The 23,131-nt window shown below is 48.9% G+C and overlaps 1 protein-coding gene across 7 annotated transcripts in view; it reads left to right on the top strand.

Moving 5' to 3' along the window:
* LOC133115171 (G patch domain-containing protein 8-like) overlaps positions 1-23,131 on the top strand; it is a 38,677-nt gene that overhangs the window by 5,079 nt on the left and 10,467 nt on the right. For 2 of the 7 annotated variants that reach the window (XM_061224934.1, XM_061224933.1), the window contains exons 2-3: positions 1,420-1,497; positions 12,905-12,977. In XM_061224934.1, coding sequence (XP_061080918.1) covers positions 1,420-1,497; positions 12,905-12,977 — 151 coding nt within the window. Of the gene's footprint in view, positions 1-1,419; positions 1,498-12,904; positions 12,978-18,324; positions 18,461-20,363; positions 21,885-23,131 lie in introns of those variants that run through there. The other 5 variants (XM_061224936.1, XM_061224935.1, XM_061224938.1 and 2 more) reach the window with 5 other exon arrangements.

Raw genomic sequence — 23,131 nt, 5'->3', positions numbered from 1 at the left:
GGACGGGGCCGTAAGCGGCGTATCCCCAGCTAACACTAATTGGATTAGATAGGGTACAATTGCCTACCAAATTGGGAGAAAAGAAAAAAAAAGAAACAGACCCTCTTGTGGCCCCTCGTCTGTGTGGGCGGAACCGCACCCCTCTGTCTCAGAGTCAGTGGGGACGGGGATCATAACAGCTCCCGTCACCACCTCCTCTCTCTGCCCTGTCATGGAGGAGGAAGGAAAAGGATGAGCTGTGGTCATGTGACTGCATGGCTGGTGGCATGACTGCCATACGGATGCAGGATAGGCTGCCTGGGGGGGATTCACAAGGTGTTGCTGTAAAAGAGCATGTATGCTCAGTCAACCCTACCTTGTATAAATAAGGTTAAACAAATAAATAATGACTCGTGCACATGCACGCTGGTGAACTCCTGGCTGTCATACGGATGCACAGACTTAAAAAAAAAAATAATAATTTCATTGTCACTCCTGTGGGAGGTGCTAGGCACTGTGGGGGACAAAATAGGAATATTTCATTATCACTACAAACGGAGAGGAGCTTGACGAATCACAGCGTATGTTGGTTTGGATGAACAGAGCCACACCGACGGTGATTGGTAGATGGTTTCTGGCTTACACCCTTAGGGAGCAGCTTGTAGCCTTGTGGCTGAGCCTCCGGAAGGTTGATGGTTCAAGGCCCGTTACTTGCCACGATAAGATCTGTATAGCTGTTGGGCCCGTGAGCAAGGCCCTGGTTAAGGGCATGGTCAATCCAGAGGGGGGGTTGTCCCCTGCTCAGTCTCATCAACTGTGAATCGCCTTGTTGATACGCTATAGGCATACACTGTGTGTGCATGTGCGTTATTGTTATTTAATAATTCAGGGAGACTTGCAAGTGTGCTTGTTTTAGTATTGGCCTCCTGTTTGTGTGCAGTGTGCCACAAGAGAATCGTTAGGTAAATCCCTAATCTCCTCATCGGTCAATAGGCTGTCATCACAGGACAAATTTAGACCTGCGTTCGGCAGAAGTTAAGGTCAACAAAAGGCTTGTGGCATTCCTCAAACGGCTTGTGACATTCCAGAAAGTGCTTTAGCACACGACAGTGTCTCCGATGGTCTCATCTGCAATTTTTCCAACCGCTGTTGTGCTGAGCGAAGTGTGATTGTGACCTTGCTAACACGCGTTTCCTGTGCGCTACCGTGCGTTTCCTGCGCGCTACCGTGCGTTTCCTGTGCGCTACCGTACGTTTCCTCCGCGCTGACGTGCGTTTCCGGCACACTGACGTGCGTTTCCGGCACGCTGACATGTGATTCATGTGTGTTGACGTGCGTTTCTTGCGTGCTGACGTGCGTTTCCTACGCGCTAACGTGCGTTGCCTACGTGCTAACTTGCGTTTCCTGCGCGCTAACATGTTTTTCTGTGTTTCTCTGCAGGGGGGAAATCACTTCGATCAGTATGAGGAGGGCCAGTTGGAGCTGGAGCAGGCCTCGCTGGACAAGCCCATAGAATCGGTAAGACCCCGCCCACCACCTGTCGGAGCCGGGACTGCTGTGGGGGGGTGGGGGTGGGGGTGGGGGTGCGGGGGTCTGACGATGGATGACTGCATGGCCTGGGATAACCCCACACCATAACCTACACACACACACACACGTGCACACACACGCGCACACACACACGCGCACACGCACACGCACGCACGCACGCACACACACGCGCCCCGTCCCCCCACCCCCACCCCCTTCCCCCCAAACCTACACACATGCACATACGCCCCATCCCCCCAACCAGCACACCCCCGTCCTTCCCCCCAAACCTACACACACGCACACGCACACGCACACACACACACAAACACACACCCGTCCCCCCAACCAGCACACCCCCCTCCTTTCCCCCCAAACCTACACACACGCACACGCACATGCACACACACACACAAACACACACCCGTCCCCCCAACCAGCACACCCCCCTCCTTTCCCCCCAAACCTACACACACGCACACAGCTCCTCCCCCCACCAATACTCAATCACCCCTCCCCCACAGTGCAGTAAAACAACTGCCATGGAGTGTGTCCTCGCCCTCTGTTCTTCCCACTTGACGTGTGTGTCATAAAATCCTCATGGAGCTCTCATGTCACTTTTTTTTTGCGGGGTTTCTACCAATAATATGATTTCACAACCCATTGTGCCCCCCCCCCCCCTTCTCGTTTATTGTAGATTTAGATGTATTTGTTTAACTTTTCTTCTTCTTTTTTTTTTTTCTTTTGTCTGTTTCTACCTCTCCCTTGTTTTGTTTTTATATTTGTTTTTCTTTAGTAGAGGGCAGTTTGTGTGTTGACCGTCTGGCTGGAGTGGATAGTGCACTGTAACAAAAGAACCCCCCGAAAAAATAACATGGGAATGTACCAAATTAGAACCAAACTACGCTTGACACATCAGGATCTCTCCTCCGCTGTTTGGCTTGAGCTGTAGGCATGAATGTACAGGAATATGAGAATGGTGTAACCACAGATTCCGTTCCGTAACCTGATACTCAGCTGCTGTTCCTTCCTGACTGCAGCAGGTTCTAGTTTCTGGTGCTGCGTTACTGTTTGTGAATATTCACGACCTGCCGTTCCTTGGGGGACATGACACCGCTACCCAGTGGCGTCGCTAGTGGGGGGAAAGGTGGTGACCATCCATTCTAAGGGCCCACAGATGGAAAGGGCCCAGAAAGCTCCAGTAGGATGCGGGACCCCGAGCTGTAGTACATCAGGGGGACCACAAGTCCTAGATTTGCTCATTTTGCTACCGCCAGTATTGTGACCTGTCATAAATATGAACAGGACGCATCAGATTTTAAATGTATCTCTTTCAACAGTAAAATGAGAGAACTGGTTATTCTATAATATTTGTGGTATAAGTCACTGGCTCCCAAACACACCCTACCTCCTGTAGCGGGAATGCCGCTGCTTTTCATTCGCTCCTGTCCACCGCTGCCGTGGCAACAGCGGGCCAATGGAGGCGCGGCCTGTAGCTGTGTGCCAGGTCTTGTTTTCCCCTCGTGCACTCTGGTGGGGAGGGGCCCTTCTCTGGCCTGGACCCAGGCCACTGCCAGAACACCGCCCAGAAAATATGCCCCCTTCACACATTGAGATCATTGTAGTCCCACCACACAAAACACACACGCACACACACGCGCGCACACACACACACACGCACACACACACAAGTACTTGCAGAGGAGAGGGAAAGACTAACATGGGCTAGGCTAATTTGGCTAATGGGATTTAGCTGAATAGCTGAGCAGGGGCCAGGGTTGAGAGCTCTCCCATCTTCCCATGGAAGGGGATATTAAGTTGTTAAGTTTACAGAGTGAATCGAAGCCATTATATAGCAGCTGCAGGTGCATGTAAAGTATGGAGCCTCACCCAGTCACAGAAGTGCGCTGACTGCAAACACTGCAGTACAATGCGGTAGTCACTACAATCGATTGAAGTGGTTTCTTTTTAATTGGTCTCTGGACGTTCCTGGAAAAAAGAAAAAGGGATCTTGGTACAGTGTCCACTCCAGTGAGATCGAGAGAGAGAGAGACGGCTGGCTGGTGGTCAACGGGTGTGTTAATTTTGTGTGCGCGAGTGTGTGTGTGTTTGTGCGTGTGTGTCAGGAGTGTCTTCGGGGGTGGGGTGGGAGGTGGGAGGGAGAACAGTGTTCCAGTATTGTACACAACTTGGGGTGTTCGCCATTTCTCTCCCGCAGCGAATTGGCCCCAGTTAGCTAAAGCAGCTCTGACCTGGTTTGTATCCGCACGCTCTTGCTTTCCTCCTCTCTCTGTCTCCTAGGATCTCCTGTAACGCTTGGCTCACGCCTGTCTCTCACTCTACCTCCTACTCCTCCTCCCTTTCCCTCTCTCCGTCTCTCCCTCACAGTGGTTCAGTGCCCTCTGTCGTTCTGTGCTGGCATGATGCTTGTGTAGCAGGAAGTGCATTTGTTGGCTGACGGGGCGCATAGAGAACATCGCAGGAAGTTCCTCTCTGACACCACGGCCAGCCAGCTCATTCCCTCTGGGAATCTGGGAAGACATTCCTCTCTGTTGTGTGTCCATTCCACACTTCCAAAAAAAAAAAAACCCTCGCCTCTCAGCCAAAACTGATTAGCGTGTGCTTCTTCCACTAAGAAATGATTTTATTCAGCTGTGAGATGGGCCTTCATTTTACAGAATTCCCAGAATGCAGTGCAGGGAGTTGCCGAATATCACTGTGTGAGAGGCTTGGAGATGAAGGGGGAGCTGGCTGGGGCAATATATGGAAGTTTACTGGGGCATGTAATTTTTATAGTTATTTTTAAATTGCAATCACCGTTACAGTGTATGACTCAGTGATGGAATTGCCGAACTACAAACTAAATTCAGAAGCATTCATCCAAGTGCAGATAAAGTTAAAGCTGGTCTCGTTTTAATTTGCAGCTTTTCCTCCTGGTTAGAAAATGGAAACTCCTTGCTTTTAAATGTGCAGATAATTCATGCAGACGCTAATGAGTTTTGTGGAGAGGGTTGGGCCGATGAAGACAGTGCAGTGGAGGGAGGGAGGGAGAGAGATGGATGGATGGAGGGAGGGAGATGGAGAGAGAGGGAGGGAGGGAGGGAGGGAGGGAGGGAGGGAGGGAAAGGGGGAGAGAGAGATGTGGGACAATGGCAGGCCTGTTTGTGGTGTTGGCTGTTTGCTCCTGCGGTGTTGTCTATGGAGAGGTGCTGAGGGGCGGGGCTGCTGTGCACAACTTCTGGGTGATCCAGATTTGGGAGTTGGGGGGGAAAACGTCTGCTAACTTCACCGCTCTCTCACTCACTCACAGATACACAGACACACACACACACACACACACACACACACACACACACACACCACAATAAAACCTCTGAACAGAACGCTCTGTCCTGCCATTTGGATGTGCATGGGGAACGTTTTTTTTTCATGCACAGGGGAAGGAAGGTGTTTGACACGCACACAGTGGACTCCCATGACGATATCTATATCTGCCATGCCTGCATCATCCACCGTTATGGAGCAGCACATTGCCTGGCAGTGTTTTCGCACACACGCGCACACACGCGCCCACTTACACTCACACATACGCACACACACACACACACACACACACTTACACTCACATACGCTCACACACACACACGCATGCATGCACACACACACACACACACACTCACCTGCACATACTCACGTGCGCGCACACGCACACACTCACTCACTCGCTCACACAAACATTCACACACACACACACACACACACTCACGTGTGCACACGCACACACTTACTCACTCACTCACACACTCATACACGCACAGACACACACACTCACTCACACACACACACACACACACACACACACACACACTCATACACGCACAGACACACTCACTCACACACACACTCACTCACTCACACACTCACTCACACACTCACGCACTCACGCACTCACTCACGCACTCATTCACACACTCACACACACTCACACACGCTCACACGCTCACACACTCACTCACTCACTCACACACTCACTCACTCACTCACTCACACACTCACTCACTCACTCACTCACTCACTCACTCACGCACTCACTCACTCACGCACTCACGCACTCACGCACTCACGCACTCACGCACTCACGCACTCACGCACTCACTCACACACTCACACACGCTCACACACGCTCACACACTCACTCACTCACTCACTCACTCACTCACTCACACACTCACTCACTCACTCACTCACTCACTCACTCACTCACTCACACACTCACTCACACACTCACTCACTCACTCACTCACACTCACTCACTCACACACACACACTCACACACTCACTCACTCACACACTCACTCACTCACTCACACACACACACTCACACACTCACTCACTCACTCACACCCAGTTGAGACGGTGTGGGGGGGACAGGTGAGGCCTCTTGCAGCGGTGTTGGGATGGGCCCACTCCGGCTCATAACAGCGGGACACGGGGTCGGTCCAGATCCGGTTTGCCTTGGCCTCACCTGTCCCTCTGCGGCCGCTAACCCCTGATCGCATCGCCCCGCCAAACCCGCCATCCCCTCAGCGTCTCTCTGTGCTGCTCGCCGTGTGCGATGCAGAGTGCTACAGCTCTGTGTCTCTCTGGGGGGGGCGGGGGTTTTCTGAGTTTGTCTTTCTTTTTTCATGTTTTTGCCTTGCATGCACAACTGGTGTAGCATTTGATTCCAGCCACACCCCCCCCCCCCCCTCCAAGAGAGATATATACGGGTGGCAGCCTCAAGCCTAACAATACCTTCCCAGGCCTGACACTGTGAGCACAGTCAGACAGACAGACAGACAGACAGACAGACAGACAGACAGACAGACAGACAGACAGACAGACAGACAGACAGACAGACAGACAGACAGACAGACAGACAGACAGACAGACAGACAGACAGAGCAGAGGCCGCTGACACTTTAATTCACTTTAAACCAAGCTGGTGATTCATCTGGGTATTTTACCATGCCTTTGGTCTGCATTCATCATTTGCTGCTTTATTATATGTTTTATATTGTTATTATAACATACATTGTACTTAAAGGATTACATATGAATCAATATTATCCCTGTTTTTTTAATATAGTATATATTTTTTTCTCTATAATAACCCAGCCTAGACTGTGATGCTGGGTGTTCTAGGGACACTGTGAGATTGTAAAAGCCATTGTTCATCAGCAAGGTTGGCATCTTCTAATGTGTTCCCCTGTAAAGTTAATTTCCCTTGGGCTGAAATTTGGCCGGCGGTGTTGCAGCTGCTTCCTGCCTGCTGTGAGGGGAATGGCCTTGCGCTCAAAGGCACGTTTATCTGCGTTAAATGTTCCCCTTGCTTACCCGGCGACCGCAATATCAAAATCGTCCCCTGTCAGGACCGTGTACGTTTTAGAACCAACATCCTTCCAATCTACATTCACTTCTTTGGCTCTTTTTCTTGAGTATTCGACAGCTGCTTATTCATACAACAGTCACTGGCGTGTCGATTCAGTCTGAATAGTCCAATTCAAAAATCCGGGATCAAAGGTGTCTGCATTTTATCAGGCGGTCTGTTGTCATGGAGACATTGCTGACAGCACACAGTTGGGCCTCTGGAGTATCCCCACTCTGCGGCCTGTCGGAGAGAGGGCTAGGCCTCAGGACAGTTTATTTGTGGGCTGGCCTTGACATCCTGGCAGAAAATGCAAGCGCTCCCCCAGTCGCCAGCTCGCAAATAGAACTGGCCCTGTTAAGTATGAGCCCAGCACTGAACTGAAAGGCAATATCCTTCCCATCTCCCAAATGCCATAACCACACAGCGGCTTCTCCTGCCCTCGGTCCGTTCATCCGTCTGTCCGTCTCCCAGCGAGCGGTCATCCCTCTTTTAAAGGCACTCTGACCTACCCTCCCTAGCCTCTCTACACTCTATCTGTGTATGTTTGCATGTGTGTGTGCGTGTGGGCGCGTGTGGGCGCGTGTGTGTGTGTGTGGGCGCGCGTGTGTGTGTGTGTGTGTGTGTGTGTGCGCGTGTGCGCGTGTGCGCGTGTGTGCGTGTGTGCGTGTGTGCGTGTGTGCGTGTGTGCGTGTGGGCGTGTGTGTGTGGGCGTATGTGGGCACGTGTGTGCGGGCGTATGTGGGCACGTGTGTGCGTGTGGTCACGTGTGTGTGTGTGTCTGTGGGCATGTGTGTGTGTCTGTGGGCACGTGTGTGTGTCTGTGGCCACGTGTGTGTGTGTGTGGGCACGTGTGTGTGTGTGGGCACGTGTGTGTGTGTGGGCACGTGTGTGTGTGTGGGCGCGTGTGTGTGTGGGCGCTCTTTGTAGGTGTCTCTACCTAGCCAACAAAACGGTATACTGGCCAAGGCAGTTCCATGAAAGGGCTCAAACAGCAGCCAAACAAACATCTTGTTCTCATCGTGAAGGGTTTCTGAAGCTGTTACTAATGTATCATTAGCATTAGAGATTTTTATAATACCCGTATTATACCCGTACCCCGGACCCTCCCAATCCTTATTAGTCTTATTCCCAGTATATTTAACTGCCTAAAAAAACACTGAAGCTTGTATTAACTATCCCCTACCACAAAAGAGGTCTGCATTATCGCATAGAATCTGTGTCGGTGGACTCTTCCGTACGGCTGGAAGCTGTGGGTTGCTGTGGGGTCGAGCCTTTGCGGAGACCACCATTAGCGAAACTGACTGGAATGTGGCCTTGAGTCAGGAATCCATTTGGGCTCTTCGTAGGACGTACCACACACACCAATGGGAGAGGAGGACGCCCAATTTCATCCCCCTATTTTCATCACACAATGGTGACATTCTCCTCTCTCTCACCTTGGAGGTAATTGCCTAAAACCAGGGCTTCTGAATCCTCGTCCGGGATGTTTTTGCAGATGTCCGTCAAATTCATCACTTTCTTGGTTCTGTTAAATACTGTCTATATTATATATCTAAAAAAAATCTAAACTACACTTACCATTGTGAGAGAATTTAGTCCGCTAAATAACTGTACTTTAGTACTTACAGTTCATTTGACTAAGCAGGGGCCAGTCCACCACCTGGGGTCAAGGGCCTTGCTCAAGGGCCCAACAGAGGCACAGATCAGAACCCGGCTATAGGGGGAGCCCGTCCTCCGCTGGCCGGCCAGGTGTAATGGTAAATGGATATAACTGAAATTTGATAAGGAATCCATTATAACAATTCAATGAGTTTGACAGGTTACAGTTATTTGCTGGAAAAATAGGACGTCTGGCCCTAAGAGGCCCTGTAGAAGCCACCCTGTATATCTCTCTACCTTTGTTTGTGTTTCACACCTTTTGTTTTCTCTCTGTACTGCTCTCTAACTTTTCCTCCACTCAGCCAATCACAGCACACTGCACATTACCTTTTGTGGACTTTATTTTGTATTCATGTTTTTTTTTTGGTTTTTTTGAGTAATTTTATATCAGTTTGATGAGATGTTTTCCTTTAAACAGTAACTAAGCCAGTGAATATTAATAAAATGCTGATTCACACTCCTGTTCTACATTTATTGATTTTTTTTTTACCCTATCATGCCTTAAGTTAGAAACCAAAAAAAAAAACCTACATTTGAAAGTCTTAGTGACTGAAAAGTTTCTTACGTTGTGTTACATTTAACTGTTCTTTTGACAGCGCAGTTTTTAAAGCCAGGTTCGTATGGAAATGCTTTCACTCCACTTGCACTGCTATTGAAATCGGCGTATTGCTTTTCATCTGTCTGTTCACTTCAGCCCCCGCTCATTTGTCCCACTGGTGCAGTGTCTCCCTACCTGACTCTCCTCCTGTCCAATCGGATCTCAGGGAAACACACCCCCTCATAAGGCCATTGGTGCCATCGGTCTGCGTTAACGCTGGATCCCCCACTTCTCATCAGTTCTGAGGAGCCGCGGCGTTAGCATTGCTGTACCGCGTTGGAAGGAAAGTTCTGGAAGGGCCAAACCGCGGCCGGAGCGGTTTACCTTACTGACATTTAAAAAGGAAGGGAGTAAATAGAGATGGGAATTGAGCGGACTGTCTGCTGAGTGTCCCCCCCCCCCCCCCTCCCCCCACACACACACACACACACACACACACACACAAACGTCTCACGGGAAGCTGGCAGGCGTGAAGTCGGGCGGTCGGATTACGGCTCTGTTACGGGGACTCGGAAGCTAAAGCTCTCTCTGGCCGGCGGCCGTTCGCTGCCTTGCAAACCGGCCTCACGATCAAGAAGCCGCAAGACGAGATTCTCAGGCCGCCATGGCGCCCGGCAGCCACGGGGTCTTCTGATCGGAGGGGACTCCCACGGGGTCTTCTGATCGGAGGGGACTCCCACGGGGTCTTCTGATCGGAGCGGACTCCCACGGGGTCTTCTGTTCGGAGGGGACTCCATGACTACTCTGTGACCGTCAACGCTGCAGTAGTGTCGGATAATGAAATTGCTGGGACTCTTCAGATCTCCCTGGGAAACTGCAGGAAGGGCTTGAAGCCGTGGTCTGCCTGTCTTTGGCATGGGAAGGGCCAGTGGGGCCTTGGAATGCCCTTCAGCTCTCTCCCCAGGCACGAGCAAAACCTCAGGCTAAACCGATTTCCTTTGCAAGGTGTGACCATGGTGCATTGTTGAAATTCTCTGTTTGGTCGACTACCTGTCCAAAAACAAATGACAGAATTAATTTTGTTACGTGACAAATCCATAGCCAAGGATACTTGTTTTGCTCCTCTTGTTTTTTTGTTTTTTTTTACTGGGTGGCTCATCGAAAGCAGCACTCCTGAAGAATACCGCCTCCTTAGATTGAGCAGAACTTAGAAAGGGTGTGGATTTTGGATCCTTTGAAGTTCTGAGTTCCCACGATTGAGAATGTGTTTTTAACTTGAAATAATCAACACACAACTTTCACTTGCAAAGTCTTCTTGGGAGTGTTGACCCAAAATGCCAAGTCTCAAGATTGTTTTTTTCATCTCAAGTAATCAAGTGTGAATGAGGTTTTTTTTGCTATAACTTTTGATGCAGTCTTTTCTTCTCACCGTCATCCCAGTTCTGGCAGCTGCTGAGGATAATAGGTCTTTTAAGTGAAATAATTAAATGTGGAAATGATCCAACTCTTGTGAGTAAGCTTTTTTCCCCAAACTGGCTTTTGAGTCTAGATTTCTGTTCATTTTTCCCCACCAACCAAATTTTACCAGTTTACTCCTCGAATTGCAACCTGCGGACACTTTTTGATGAATTTTACCAAGAACAGAGATCTGGCTTGCATTTCAGACTAGATGAGATGTGTGATTGGTTCTCTGAAACTCCTCTCTCTTCACTGAAACCCATCCATTCATCCAAACTGTAATTGTTGAACGAAATTCCTCTGAAGAGTGAATAAACTCAAAGTGCAGCGCCAAGGAAAAAGGCCAAAGCACTGTGGGTGAAAAAGGGGATAAAGGCCTTTATTCAATGGGCTAGAAAAGGGGTGGCCAACCCTGGTCCTGGAGAGCCGCAGGGTGTGCTGCCTTTCGTTCTTACTCAGCAGTCGTTCAACTCACTGAGCCTCCGCCCAAACTCACTCATACCTCCGCCCAAACTCACTGAGCCTCTGCCCAAACTCGCTCATACCTCCACCCAAACTCACTCATACCTCCGCCCAAACTCACTGAGCCTCCGCCCAAACTCACTGAGCCTCTGCCCAAACTCGCTCATACCTCCACCCAAACTCTCATACCTCCACCTAAACTCGCTCAGCCTCCGCCCAAACTCCCTGAGCCTCTGCCCAAACTCGCTCATACCTCCACCCAAACTCTCATACCTCCACCTAAACTCGCTCAGCCTCCGCCCAAACTCCCTGAGCCTCTGCCCAAACTCACTCGTACCTCCGCCCAAACTCACTCGTACCTCCGCCCAAACTCGCTCTGCCTCCTCCCAAACTCACTGAACCTCCACCCAAACTCACTCATATTTCCACCTAAACTCACTCAGCCTCCGCCCAAACTCCCTGAGCCTCCACCTAAACTCGCTCATACCTCCACCCAAACTCCCTGATCCTCTGCCCAAACTCGCTCATACCTCCACCCAAACTCTCATACCTCCACCTAAACTCGCTCAGCCTCCGCCCAAACTCCCTGAGCCTCTGCCCAGACTCGCTCAGCCTGCTCTACCCACCTGTACAGCAGCAGATCCCCAGTACTGCGAGCCTTGGGTAGGGAGACGCTGTGTCCACCGTGCGTGCTGGTTCCTTCCTCATGTGCACTAACTGCTCTGGCTGTGTAACCTGGTCGCTCGGCCATGTACCATCCTAACCCCCTTCGCCTTTTTCCCGTAGAGGACGTGTTGAGTCCCTCGTCGTCCTTTGCTTGAGCCCATCCTTACTCAGTGTCCCTCTAGACTCGGTGTTCCTCTGGTCCTGTTCTGTTTTTGTGCTCACTGTAGACACGGCTTACACAGCTGACTAACGCCACCCCTTCTTTTTGTTAACCGTTAACAAAAAGTTGCATGCTGTATAATTAAGTTTTTTATTATTATTACTATTTTTTTACATTTAGATTTTTAAGTCTCTCCTTCAATCGTTTCCTTTTGTTTTTTGTTTCTCATGTATTGGGTTACCGCATCCCTGTTTTGTTATAAAGATCCTGAGACTAACATGATCACACAACTTTTTTTTTTTTTTGTTGTTTTTTTTGTCCAGTATGGTAGTACGCCAGTATTGCATCACCCCCTCCCGCCTCCATCCCCCTTTGCTGAATTATTAGGAGTAGCGGGACTTTCGAGCGATGTTCATTCTGTCACATGATCACGCTCTGTGCGTTCCCATGGTGACCACAGGCCCTGTCCCTCTCTTGGTATTTTTTGTGTCATCATCACAAGCTTGGAGTTTTGTACCTTGTGTGTCAATGCAAGATTTGTGTTTTGTGTATCTTTTTTTCATTTTAATTTTTTTTTAGCCACAATATTCTGGCTTATATATGTATGCCTTTGCCATACGTATATAACCATATTTTCCTCTGTATGCTAGTTGTCAGTAGTAGTCAGATTATTTATTATTTTTTTGGTTCTCGTACAGTTCTCTTCCTGTTTTATGATACTGTTAGGTCTGTGCTAGAGTGCACAGAAGCATTAAAGGCCATGTAGGGGGGGGGGGGGTGTGATGTGTTTAAGTGCCCTTAATAGCTGGGCTTGCTGCTGTAAGTGGACGCTCAACATGTGGGAGATTTGTAAAACCAGTACATTCTATAAAGTTGGATGGTTTTTAAGGCTTAGTGTCTCCCCTTAGCATATGTATCCGGTAGTACTGCCAGGATTCACCTTTTTTGTCACCCAAGAGGGCATGATATGATATGACATGGTCATGCCAATACACTCCTCTTATTACTGGAATTCTTTTCCCTTTTCTGTTGTGTCCGTCAGGATAATATTGGGCACCGACTCCTACAGAAACATGGCTGGCAGCTCGGACAAGGCCTGGGAAAGAGCATGCAGGGTAAGGGTCCGTTCGTCCCGTCTCACGACTGCTCTGCTCTCTCTCTCCCTTCCTCTTCTGTACCGTCCTGTTCCCCTTTCGGTTTTGGAGATGAGACCGACCACTTTCCCCCCCCCCCTTTTCTGTCACGTGTCCCCGTCCGTTAACTGTCGCTATTTGTGTCGAGCCACAGTTGTCTCTGTCTGTCTGTTTTGTTGTTTTTTTGGAGGAGGGCTCTGAAATGAGGAGGTGGGTTTTCTCTGGAACAGGAGATATTGCATGGGTAGGACTGAAGGGTATAGGCTGGGTGCGTGTTTAGGGTGTCTCGGGGGTTTTTCGTCCTCTTGTTCCAGAGCCATTTCCTCTCCTGGAGCAGTTTTTATTTTCCCTGAGTAGGGGAAACAGACTTTGGGAAAGACTGAGGCTTCAGACAGGGATTATACAGGCTGGAGAAGGAATCCCAGTGGAGCGAACAACTTTTCCAAGCCCAAGGCCCTGTCCCTGGGTCTCTGACGCTCACACACCAAAGAAAGGGCCAGTTTGTTCCCCTGCTCTCTGAATTACGATGTTTATCCCATCCCTGTTTTTGGGAATGTTTTGGAGCGGGGCAGCAGCGACACCCCCAGCCCAAAGCTCCTCTCATCTCTGAACAGTTGCGCCTTGTGAGGAAGCTGGCTGCCTGTTAAAATGTGTGGATGAGGGCAGGCGGAGATGATGGAATGGGCCCACGGTGGTGCGTTTTCTCATTTTCTGCGAGTCGTCCGTTAGCATTTGCATCCGAAACGTTGGAACGCTGTCGGCCTGTAAAAGACACTACGCAAATTGTAACGTTTCGAAGCAGTTGATTTCTGTAAGGTGATATTTTAAGCTGCAGTGTGATGCATTGTGGGATGGCCCAGTGCTTTTCTGGCCTCGCAAACTTTTGCTTGTTTTCGCTTCTTGGGTGCGCATGCATGACTCCATCGCGCGCATTGTCGGTCCTCCTGCAGAAACCCTCATTCATTGTGCGTATTCTGTCGCGGCTCGGCTAAAACCTGCGTACAGATTTCAGGTTGAGCAAGAAATCGCATGCGCGGGGGCAGTCTTCTTCAGCCTTTTTACCAGAATCCGTGCGGAACTGCTTTCAGGCTACTGCAGCTTCGGGAAGCATACAGGGGGGAATTTACTGCCACTGAAGTCATTCAGTTCCGCTCTGCGAACGACAAAGCAGTTCTTGTGTTGTTCATGTGCCCGGCTTAAAAAAAGTGCTTCTGTTTGACTGCGGGTTACGGATCTGTGCTGATCACGTGGTCCAGGTGCTGGAAGGAAGTAGGTCTTGGCCGTGGTAATATCCTTTCACACGGTTACCCTGTTGGAGCTGTTAATACAAGCTCTCAGTAAAGAAGCGGGAACAGCGGTAAAATCGGAGCCAAAGCCTTTGGTTGAGCTCGCCAGAATTTGCCCGACGTGACCGGCGACCGACCTTTGCGTAAGAATGGTGGTTTTGTTGTGTTTTTTTGGGAGAGGGAAAAGGGTCATATGAGAGTTTTCTCTGCTCTTTAGTGCAGTGTTGTTCAGTTAGTGCATAGTGGCTTAGGTTGGTTTGACCAGTCATCCTGTCATGCAGTGTCCTCTTTTCCATGAACCCACTGTTGTATGCATTAGCAGGAACCATTGTTTGTTTAAAACACAGAAATCAGAGGTAATGTGGCAGGTATCCAAATGTATTTGAAAGATACTGGAAGCCACACACACACAGCACTGCTCTGTATCATTCTCCACCCTTCTGTTCCTCCTCATGGCCCTGCCTCCTCCATCCTCCCAGGTTTACCCACCCCCCCCCCCCCCCCCGGCCGCTGCACTGAGTGTGGAATTCCAAGGAATTCCCTGCCTCATCCCGGCGTTCCTGCTGGGCTTTCCTTTACCCCCACCTCCTTCAGATGAGGGATTAACATCCGCCCACTCACTCGCCGAGTGGCAGCTGTGCCTGCAGCAGCACCGTGAAGCTCTGAATCTGTCATTTGTCTCACCCCCTCCCCCCTCCCCCCACCCCCCCTCCAAACCGCCGGAGGTGCAGTAATCATTCAAGCGATTAAGTGGCGTACAACTGCTAATCCTCCCTGGCGCTCCCATCTTTTCCTGTTGCGGGTAATTAATTAAAGCGATTTTCCAGAAATTGGTCGTAATTTACATGCCTTAATTTGGAGTGGTGCATCAGCCTTTTTATTTCTGTGTTAAAAAAATGTGTTATGAAATATTTGAGCTTTTTAAAGCTGTCATTTCAAGTTGGAACACAATGATTATGTTAAGTAGATTCTGTCTGGATAAATAAGCGTGTTTATCCATTTGTTTTACTGTACTCCGTACAGCAGCAGTATTGTGCCATGGCTGACTGCTTGAACCGGTCGCCCTATCTATCAACCTCCAGAGGGCTTTGCTTGATAAAACTTGCTCGATAACTCGGTGCCGCGGTCAACGACAGTGTTTGAGAGACGTTTCTGGAACCGGGTGTGTAAGTTGGCCATATTATCCACACAAATGCATTCGCACATTTCAGGACCCGCCCTCGTTGAGGTTAGCCCACGATAAGGTGAGCCCACGATACGACGTCACGCTGTGTCAAACTGTACGTTTGTTGCGGGTACTTTAGCAGGTCCCCGGAGGTGTTCACTGAACGATGCAACCACTGAACATGCCCATGCGGCTCTTCGCATTCCCCAGGAAACCTGGCTTTGCCCTCGATATGGCCTGTACCTGGCCTTTTGAGTGAGCAGGCGGCCTGTGCTGTAAATCACTCAGGTCCTCCTCCAGAAGAGATAGAATGTATGACTCCTTAAGACTCTCTTAAAGGGGCAGTAGCCCAGTGCGGCGTGGACAGGCCTGGGTAGATTTATCTGTGGTAGGGGCCCCTCTGCACCGCCATCTGAACCGAGCCCTGGATGTCTTTCCTCCCTCCTCTCTGTTTTCTCTCTTCTCCCCTTCCCCCTATCTTTCTCGCTCCCTCTCTCAGGCATGCACATGCGCACACACACACACACACACACACACACACACACACATATACACACACACGTACACACGCGCACACACACACACACACACACACACATGTACGCGCACACACGGCCCTAGGACAGAGGAAAAAGGGTGATGTTGTTTTGCTAGCAGTGAAAGGACTGTGCGGCCAGCAGTGGAGAAATGCCTGCACAATATTCTCCTTTACAGAAGGGCCAGGATTCTGGGAGTGGGGGGTGGTCCATGACCTTTTCAAAATGACAACAAAAAAAAACATTATTTCCTCCCGAAAGCATCTGTATTAGATTTTAGGGTTGAAGTGAAAAACACATTACGTCAGACACTTCCGCATGGTTTGGGGACTGCATCAGGAGGCCATTTCCTCTGGTTGCTATGACAGTAACTCCACCTCTCCGCCTCTGTCACGGCACGCCTCAACCCAGCACACCAAAAACCACCACGGCAGTGACTGCTGTTTTTGGCTGTGCAGCAGTGGGGTGGGTGATCATTCTCTGCTACGGTGAACTGTAATTCCCTGCTTTATTAGTTATATCGGGGGAGCAGATCACTGTTGAGTTGTGAATAAAACTTGTGCTTAAAAAGTGACCTTGATTTGCTGAGCCCTGCTTTGCTGCCCTGCGAGGTTTGGCTTGGCCTACGCGCACAGCTGCGGATTATCTCCTGCTTTCGTTGGGGTTAGCGGTATTCGCCATAGTGAAACGGCCCATCTCTGGCATGGCTTAGATGGCTGTTGTTCTCCTGCACCCTTAGGACTATCTGTGATCGGAGTTTAGCGGGTTTGTTACTGTTCATCTTGGTGCACGGCTTAAGCAATATGTGCATGAGGCATTTGACATGGCATGTTATGGTCCTTGATGTTGGGTTGGTATCGGGGTATTTGACGTTGGGTTGATATTGGGGTTCTTGGCGTTGAGTTGCTATCAAGGTCCTTGATGTTGGTTTGGTATGGGTGTTCTAGACATTGGGATAGTATCAGGGATCTTCATAACTTGGTAGTGGGGTCCTTGACGTTGGGTTGGTATCAGGGTATCCGGTTCATTGAACATTGGTTTCAGGGTGTGGAGTTCCTTGATGTTGAGTTGGTTTCAGGGTGTGGAGTTCCTCGATGTTGGGTTGGTATCAGGATATGGAGTTCCTTGATGTTGGGTTGATAGATATCATTTCATTTGCTTTAAAAATAAGTCTTGAATGACATGGTTAAAGCAAGGGAATACACTTTAGATCATTCCAGAACTGCTTGTACAGCAACGTTGTGCCTCCAGAGGTTGCACAAATTACCTGTGTGAACACAGTTAATAAACTGGAAATAGGATATCTCTGTACAACCATGTTGGAGCTGACCTGAAGTGCATTTTCTCACTTTGGCCCAGAAACCTCTGAACGGCTCTTTACCTACCATCGCCAAAGCCAGCAGGTCCTCACAAACTTCTCAAACTATCTCTAAATCCCACAAAAGCACTTTCATTCCACAAAAGCTCTGTCTGGGCCAGTCAGAAATAGACACAGAAACTGAAGTGATAAGCTCTGCATTGGCCCTGTCCTGTGTTTCCAGCAGTGCTTTCCAGCTCATTTAATCCTTAAATCCGCAACATTTTGGAAAATATGCCTTCTTTCCGACTTACCCAGACTTAGACGAGATGTTGGATTCCATTTTCATTTTTTTTGCATTCACTGGCTCGGTTTCCATGTTAGCCAACCATAAAGACTTCAAGCCTGTAGGAGCCAGTAGCCTAGTAGGAGAAATGCAGCTTACAGCAACTCTGAAGCTTCCGGAAGCTATCTTTCCATCTCCCGCTGGTTCAGCGCAGTGATCTGCGCACTTTCTGAAGATAAGGTAAGGATGGAAGGATACCTGTGTGTTCCGCGGTTATAGTTCCAACCGTCTAACTTAAAACAACGTCTCTCAGTTTTTTTTCACAATTTGATACCATGTGTAAATAAGACAGCTTTGGATTTGCTGCAAGGTGTGCCTTCACTTTGAAGGAGGTAGGCTACTGACTCCTATAGGCTTCAAGTCTATATGCTAAGCTAACACATTATGCTAACATGGAAACTGAGCCAGTGAATGCACAAAAAATGAAAATTAAAAAAGGTACATTTCCCAAAATGTTTGGTGTACTCCTTTTAATCGTTTCTGTGAAGAAAGAGGATGCTGAAAGTAAGGTTTGTTTCCTTTCCTCCACGCTCAAGTGGCTCTTCGGCGCCTGCCACAAAATCCTGCTTGCTGAGTCCCTCTCGCGCTCGGACCTCCGTGCCTCAGCCGCAAGCGGGCCTGCTTTACTGCGCCAGAAGCGCTGAAATATCAAGTTTCTTGCTGCAAGAATTAAAGGCCCCGTTACCTCTCCCTCTTAAGGCGAGATGGCGGAGTCTGTGGAGGGGTCACGGCGGGGTCATGGCCGAGCGGGGGACACCGGAGGCCTAAAGCAGCGGATGTCTGCCTCTCAGTGCAGGGACATATATGGCTTTGGCTTCCCAAGTCAGATTTAACGGTAAGCTCCGAGGCCTGCCAGCGCCATCTGTAGGGCAGGAAGGGAATTGCAGTGTTGCAAGGTGTTGTTGTTTTTTTTTTTTGCTGTTCGTGCCCACGTGAGGTACGGTCAATAGACCCGAAGGTGTCTGTGTGTCGCGACGAGACCCGCTTTGAAAGGAGATGGGCCTGCTTTCATGGTGCAATGGCGCAAATTTTCAGCAACCGTACTTTGTTTGGCTTTTCCTCCTTTACCAGTAAAAATAAGTATTCTCTATTTAATTGTCTAATATACCAAACTGCATCTGTTTCTGGGGGTGTGAGAAAAGCATGCCTAAATGGAAGTTGTGAAATGGCATCTAGAATTCAGTTGTACTGGGTGCATGTGATGTTCTCTGCATGCGACTTGGTTGATGCCTGGCTCTGTGTTTTTGGTTGTGGAGTTCATCACGGCATGACTAGGTTGCGTTGTCTGAAGTTCCTCAGCACAGTTTTAGGCGTAACTGAGCCCCACAATTACGCATTAACACCCGTTTGTCTGTTCATAAATGTCATAAAGCTCTGCCCTGGCAATATTTCAACCTTTTCATTTTGTCAAAGTTGATTCCTTTATGACACATTGTATCTCATGCCCTGAGTTTTCACTGTAATGATTCTTGTTCTTATTCTTCTTTTGTTTTTTTTTGTTTTGCCTTTTTTTAGGTAAGGTTTGTAGGACCTTCCCCTTCCGTGTGTATGTGTGTGTTTCTCTCACCTTAACACCTCTGTGATTGTTCCTAATGGCTTCTCTGTAGCTCCACTAAAACCCGTCTCACCTCACACATTTCACTCAATATTTTGCCGCTATTGATTTTTAAGAATATTGCGATCAAGTCTAGGAAAAAATTGCTATATTATAAATAAAATTTAAAAAAAGTAGAATCCAGTAGAGTCCCTGGGCATTCCTTAATCCCGCAGATGAGTATTAAATATGATGTTTCCCCATGTACATCAATGGCTGCGATTAAAGTTACGATCCGCTTCCAATCCTGTTCGATTCTTTTGAATGGCTTGCTGAATGGACCTTGTCTTTTCCCTGTTGGCTCTTGTGGAGTACCGGTGTGTGGCCAGGTTTTTTGTTGTTGTCGTGTGGGATTCGGATACGTCCTGAGCCCCACCCCGTGCCTTACAGAGAATCCTCATGCCGCCTTCCTGTCCGCCGACCCCCCCCCCCCCACCGCCGCATTGCATGCTGGTCCGAAGGCTTCCCGTCATGCCTGTCTATCACACGTTCGAGGCGAGCTTTGAGCAGTGCAGTCGAGACACGGGCGGCCACGAACCGGCGGAAGTCTGGCCCTCTTCTTTCAAAACCTCACGTCGAGAGTGGCCGTGGTGGCGTAATGGTGGTTACACTACCGTTGTGCCCTTGAGGAAGGAACTTAATGAACTTCATTGCTTCTCTGTGTATCCAGCTGCACACTGGATACTACGGGGCAATGCAAATGTGCCTGTTGCTCTGGATATGAGCATCCGTGGTAACGCGATGTCATAAGATGAGTTTGTCGCATCGCGATGACGCCGTTATGACCCCCGCCTATACGCCCCCCTTCCCCGACAGGGCACTGTTCAAAGCTCGCTCACGGCTGCCTGTCAATGACTCCTTTCTCCCCTGTAGTCTTTGAGTTCACAGGACCCCTCGCACCGGGGCGTCCAGAGAAAAGGGGCCGGGCTTGGTTACTGGGAGGGGCTCATGAAAGCTGACAACCAATCAGCAGTTTGTGCCAGAGGGGGGGGGGGGGGGGCGGTTACTTAAGGTGGAGCACACTGAAGTCTGGGAGAGGGGTGCACTATGGTGGATGTGTGTACCAGTGTGGGAATGGGACAGGTGGTGGTGGTATGGGATTTTGGGATTTTGGGAGGGGGAGGGGGAGGGGGGGTGGGGGGTTTGCACGAATCTATGGGGATCAGTCGTTGGGTGATTGACGTGGGGTCACTAACCTGAACCATGGAGAGTGGAATCCTGTGCATGCCATGTTCTCCTCCTGGGGGGGTGGAGAATAAATTTCAGCCGTTACAATTTTTGAAGCATCACACACTTTCTCTTTCAACCTCTCGCCCTGTGATGCTAATTAAGCTAATTAAGCTCATTAAGCTGATGCCAGTTAATTCATGAAGAAGTAATTTGTTACGTTGTCTGTAATATTGTGACGGCAGCGTTTGTCAACCTTCACCTCCCACCACCCCCTAGCCACAGAGTTAAAGGGGTGGGGGGGCTATATTTTGGGGCCCCTGAAAGAACAAGGTGGAGGTGTGGGAGGGGGGTGAGGGGAAGCACCCAGATGAGTTTGAGGAGATGGGTGTATAGTCCCCCTCTGCCCTGTCCCCCTACCCTCCACCTCACCCCCCCTACTGTCTTCCTTAATGTTCCAGCTTAACCAATTGGTGTTTCTTTCTTGCAGCGATATGATCCTGGCCATGTTGTGGTGATGGTAAACTTAGTGGTAATTTTTTTTCCCCTGATTGAATTGTTTTCATTTTATTTTACTTTTTGTTTTTCTTTTTGTAATTTTTTTTTGTCATCAGTGCACCGATACCAATAGGCTTCCAATTTCCTCTCTGTTGTAGCCTTCATTCTGCTGCTTGTTTTATCGATATCCATCATCTGTTAGTACATTCTCCTCGTTTGTTTTCAGTTTTTTCTTGTTTAAACTACGCACCTCATTTCAGTGCATATTTCTGTGTGATTGTTCTTCTCAGCACTTTACACGGGTCACGGAAATAATATTACCGTTTATCGTTTCAAAATAATTGTCGGGGAAAATATGAAGTATTTTCCTCCAATTACATTTTCAGTTTGTACTGATAAATTCTGCTACTTCTTTGGGCCTGTTTTCACGATTCCTCCTGCCTGTAGCAGGGAAGGGGACACGATCCCAGAGAGCGCCCCCTATTGCTGGGTTTTCTGACCCTACAGCACTGCCTGTCTGCCAGATGTTGTAACACACGGGAACAAATAAATACGAAGTCATATTTAGCTGCTCGAGGCAAACAAGGTTCAAAAGGGTCTGTCAGAAATTTGGTAGAGTCCAGAAACACTGAGCCCCCCCCCCAGAACCAGTCAGACATCCCTGCCTTTAAATATCACCTGTTACACTCCCGAGCCACCTGCCCCTCAGATGTGTACTGAGAGAGAAGAGCAGGACACGTTTTCCCTATCTGTCAACTTTTAACAACGTTTTAACAAGTATTCACTGGGGTCCACAGGGGCGCAGTCTCTTCTGCGCCCCTGTGGACATATTTTGGCTTTCTTCGTGAAGATATCGCGCATCTAAATTTGAATTACGTTAACCTGAAATGACTGGGGTTACTGAAACGTGCCATTTAGCGTGTTATTTTCCACACAGTGTTTTACTCTGTTGCTGTGTTGCAGCTGGCTCGTGGGCATTGCTGTCGGGGCAGGAGGTGAGGTGAGACCCGCCCACCACGGGGTCTGTCCCTTCAGTTATACCGTTGGGCTGCGGCCTGCCAGCCAATAGAAACGCTTTCTTACACTCAAGGGGCTGAGAATTAATAAAGCATCTAATTAAGTTTGGCAGAATGTGAAGCCTCCATTTCTACCCCATGAAGTGCTCGATAAGTTCAGTTCTGTTGCCCGTGAACAGGTTTAGTTTATAGCGATAGGTTATAGCTATTATTTATCATTATTGCGGGCTTTATAGCGGCCGTTATAGCGGACATTTATAGCGATAATTCCCCTGGAATCTGTCGACTCCCATTCCCAGACGGCCAAAGAACCGCCTTCGTAATGTGAAAACTGCTGACGGAACTTGCAATTCAAATGTTTACTATTTATTTGTGCAAACACGATAAGCGAGCAACAGCTGCCACTTTCACCGAAACGTTTTTTTCATTTACTTTAGATTCGCTATTAAACTTATGTTCTGCAAGTCCAGATGCATGCTCGGGTACTGCAGTAAATGCACTGGGTGAAAAGCGAGCTTCGATTGCTTTTTGCTTTCAGTGAGCTAAGGCCATAAGCCTCTCTTCCCAAGGGCTTCTGGGAAAATGTAGAGGAAAGACGAGCACTTGAAAGATGAAGCATTACTCCAGGTTGTGCTCTTTCCCCTCCACTTAATATGAGTTTCATGCCTATGACGGAAATGGTTGGCATTTATATAGCACCTTTATCCAAAGCGCTGTACAAGTGATGCTTCTCATTCACCCATTCATACACACACTCACGGCGATTGACTGCCATGCAAGGCACCGACCAGCTCGTCAGGAGCAAATGGGGGTTAGGTGTCTTGCTCAGGGACACTTCGACACAGCCCCGGCGGGGGATCGAACCGGCAACCCTCCGACTGCCAGACGACCGCTCTTACTGCCTGAGCCATGTCGCCCCCAAGATTTGAACAAGCTGACAGTGGATGGATGAAAGTCTACACATTGAATAATATAAATAAAATCTAATCTTTCTTAATTCTAAACCCTTTGTAGCTGTAGAGATACGTCTGAAAAATAGGCCCAACGGTATAACCTCTGGTCTATTTCTTTTATTGAAATGCAGAAAAAAAAAAAAAAAAAAACTGAAACCAAACAAACTAATTGGAGCCTTTTTGATTCTGGTTACTGGCAGAAGCAGCAGCTTAGTACAAGTTGTGTCTTGTGCATTCTGTCTACTGACTGTCCGTTCACTTTCCCCTTCCCTTTTCCC

This window comes from Conger conger, chromosome 16 (genome assembly GCF_963514075.1).
Source record: "Conger conger chromosome 16, fConCon1.1, whole genome shotgun sequence".
Classification (NCBI taxonomy): domain Eukaryota; kingdom Metazoa; phylum Chordata; class Actinopteri; order Anguilliformes; family Congridae; genus Conger; species Conger conger.
This window is presented reverse-complemented; position numbering and strand designations above follow the sequence as displayed.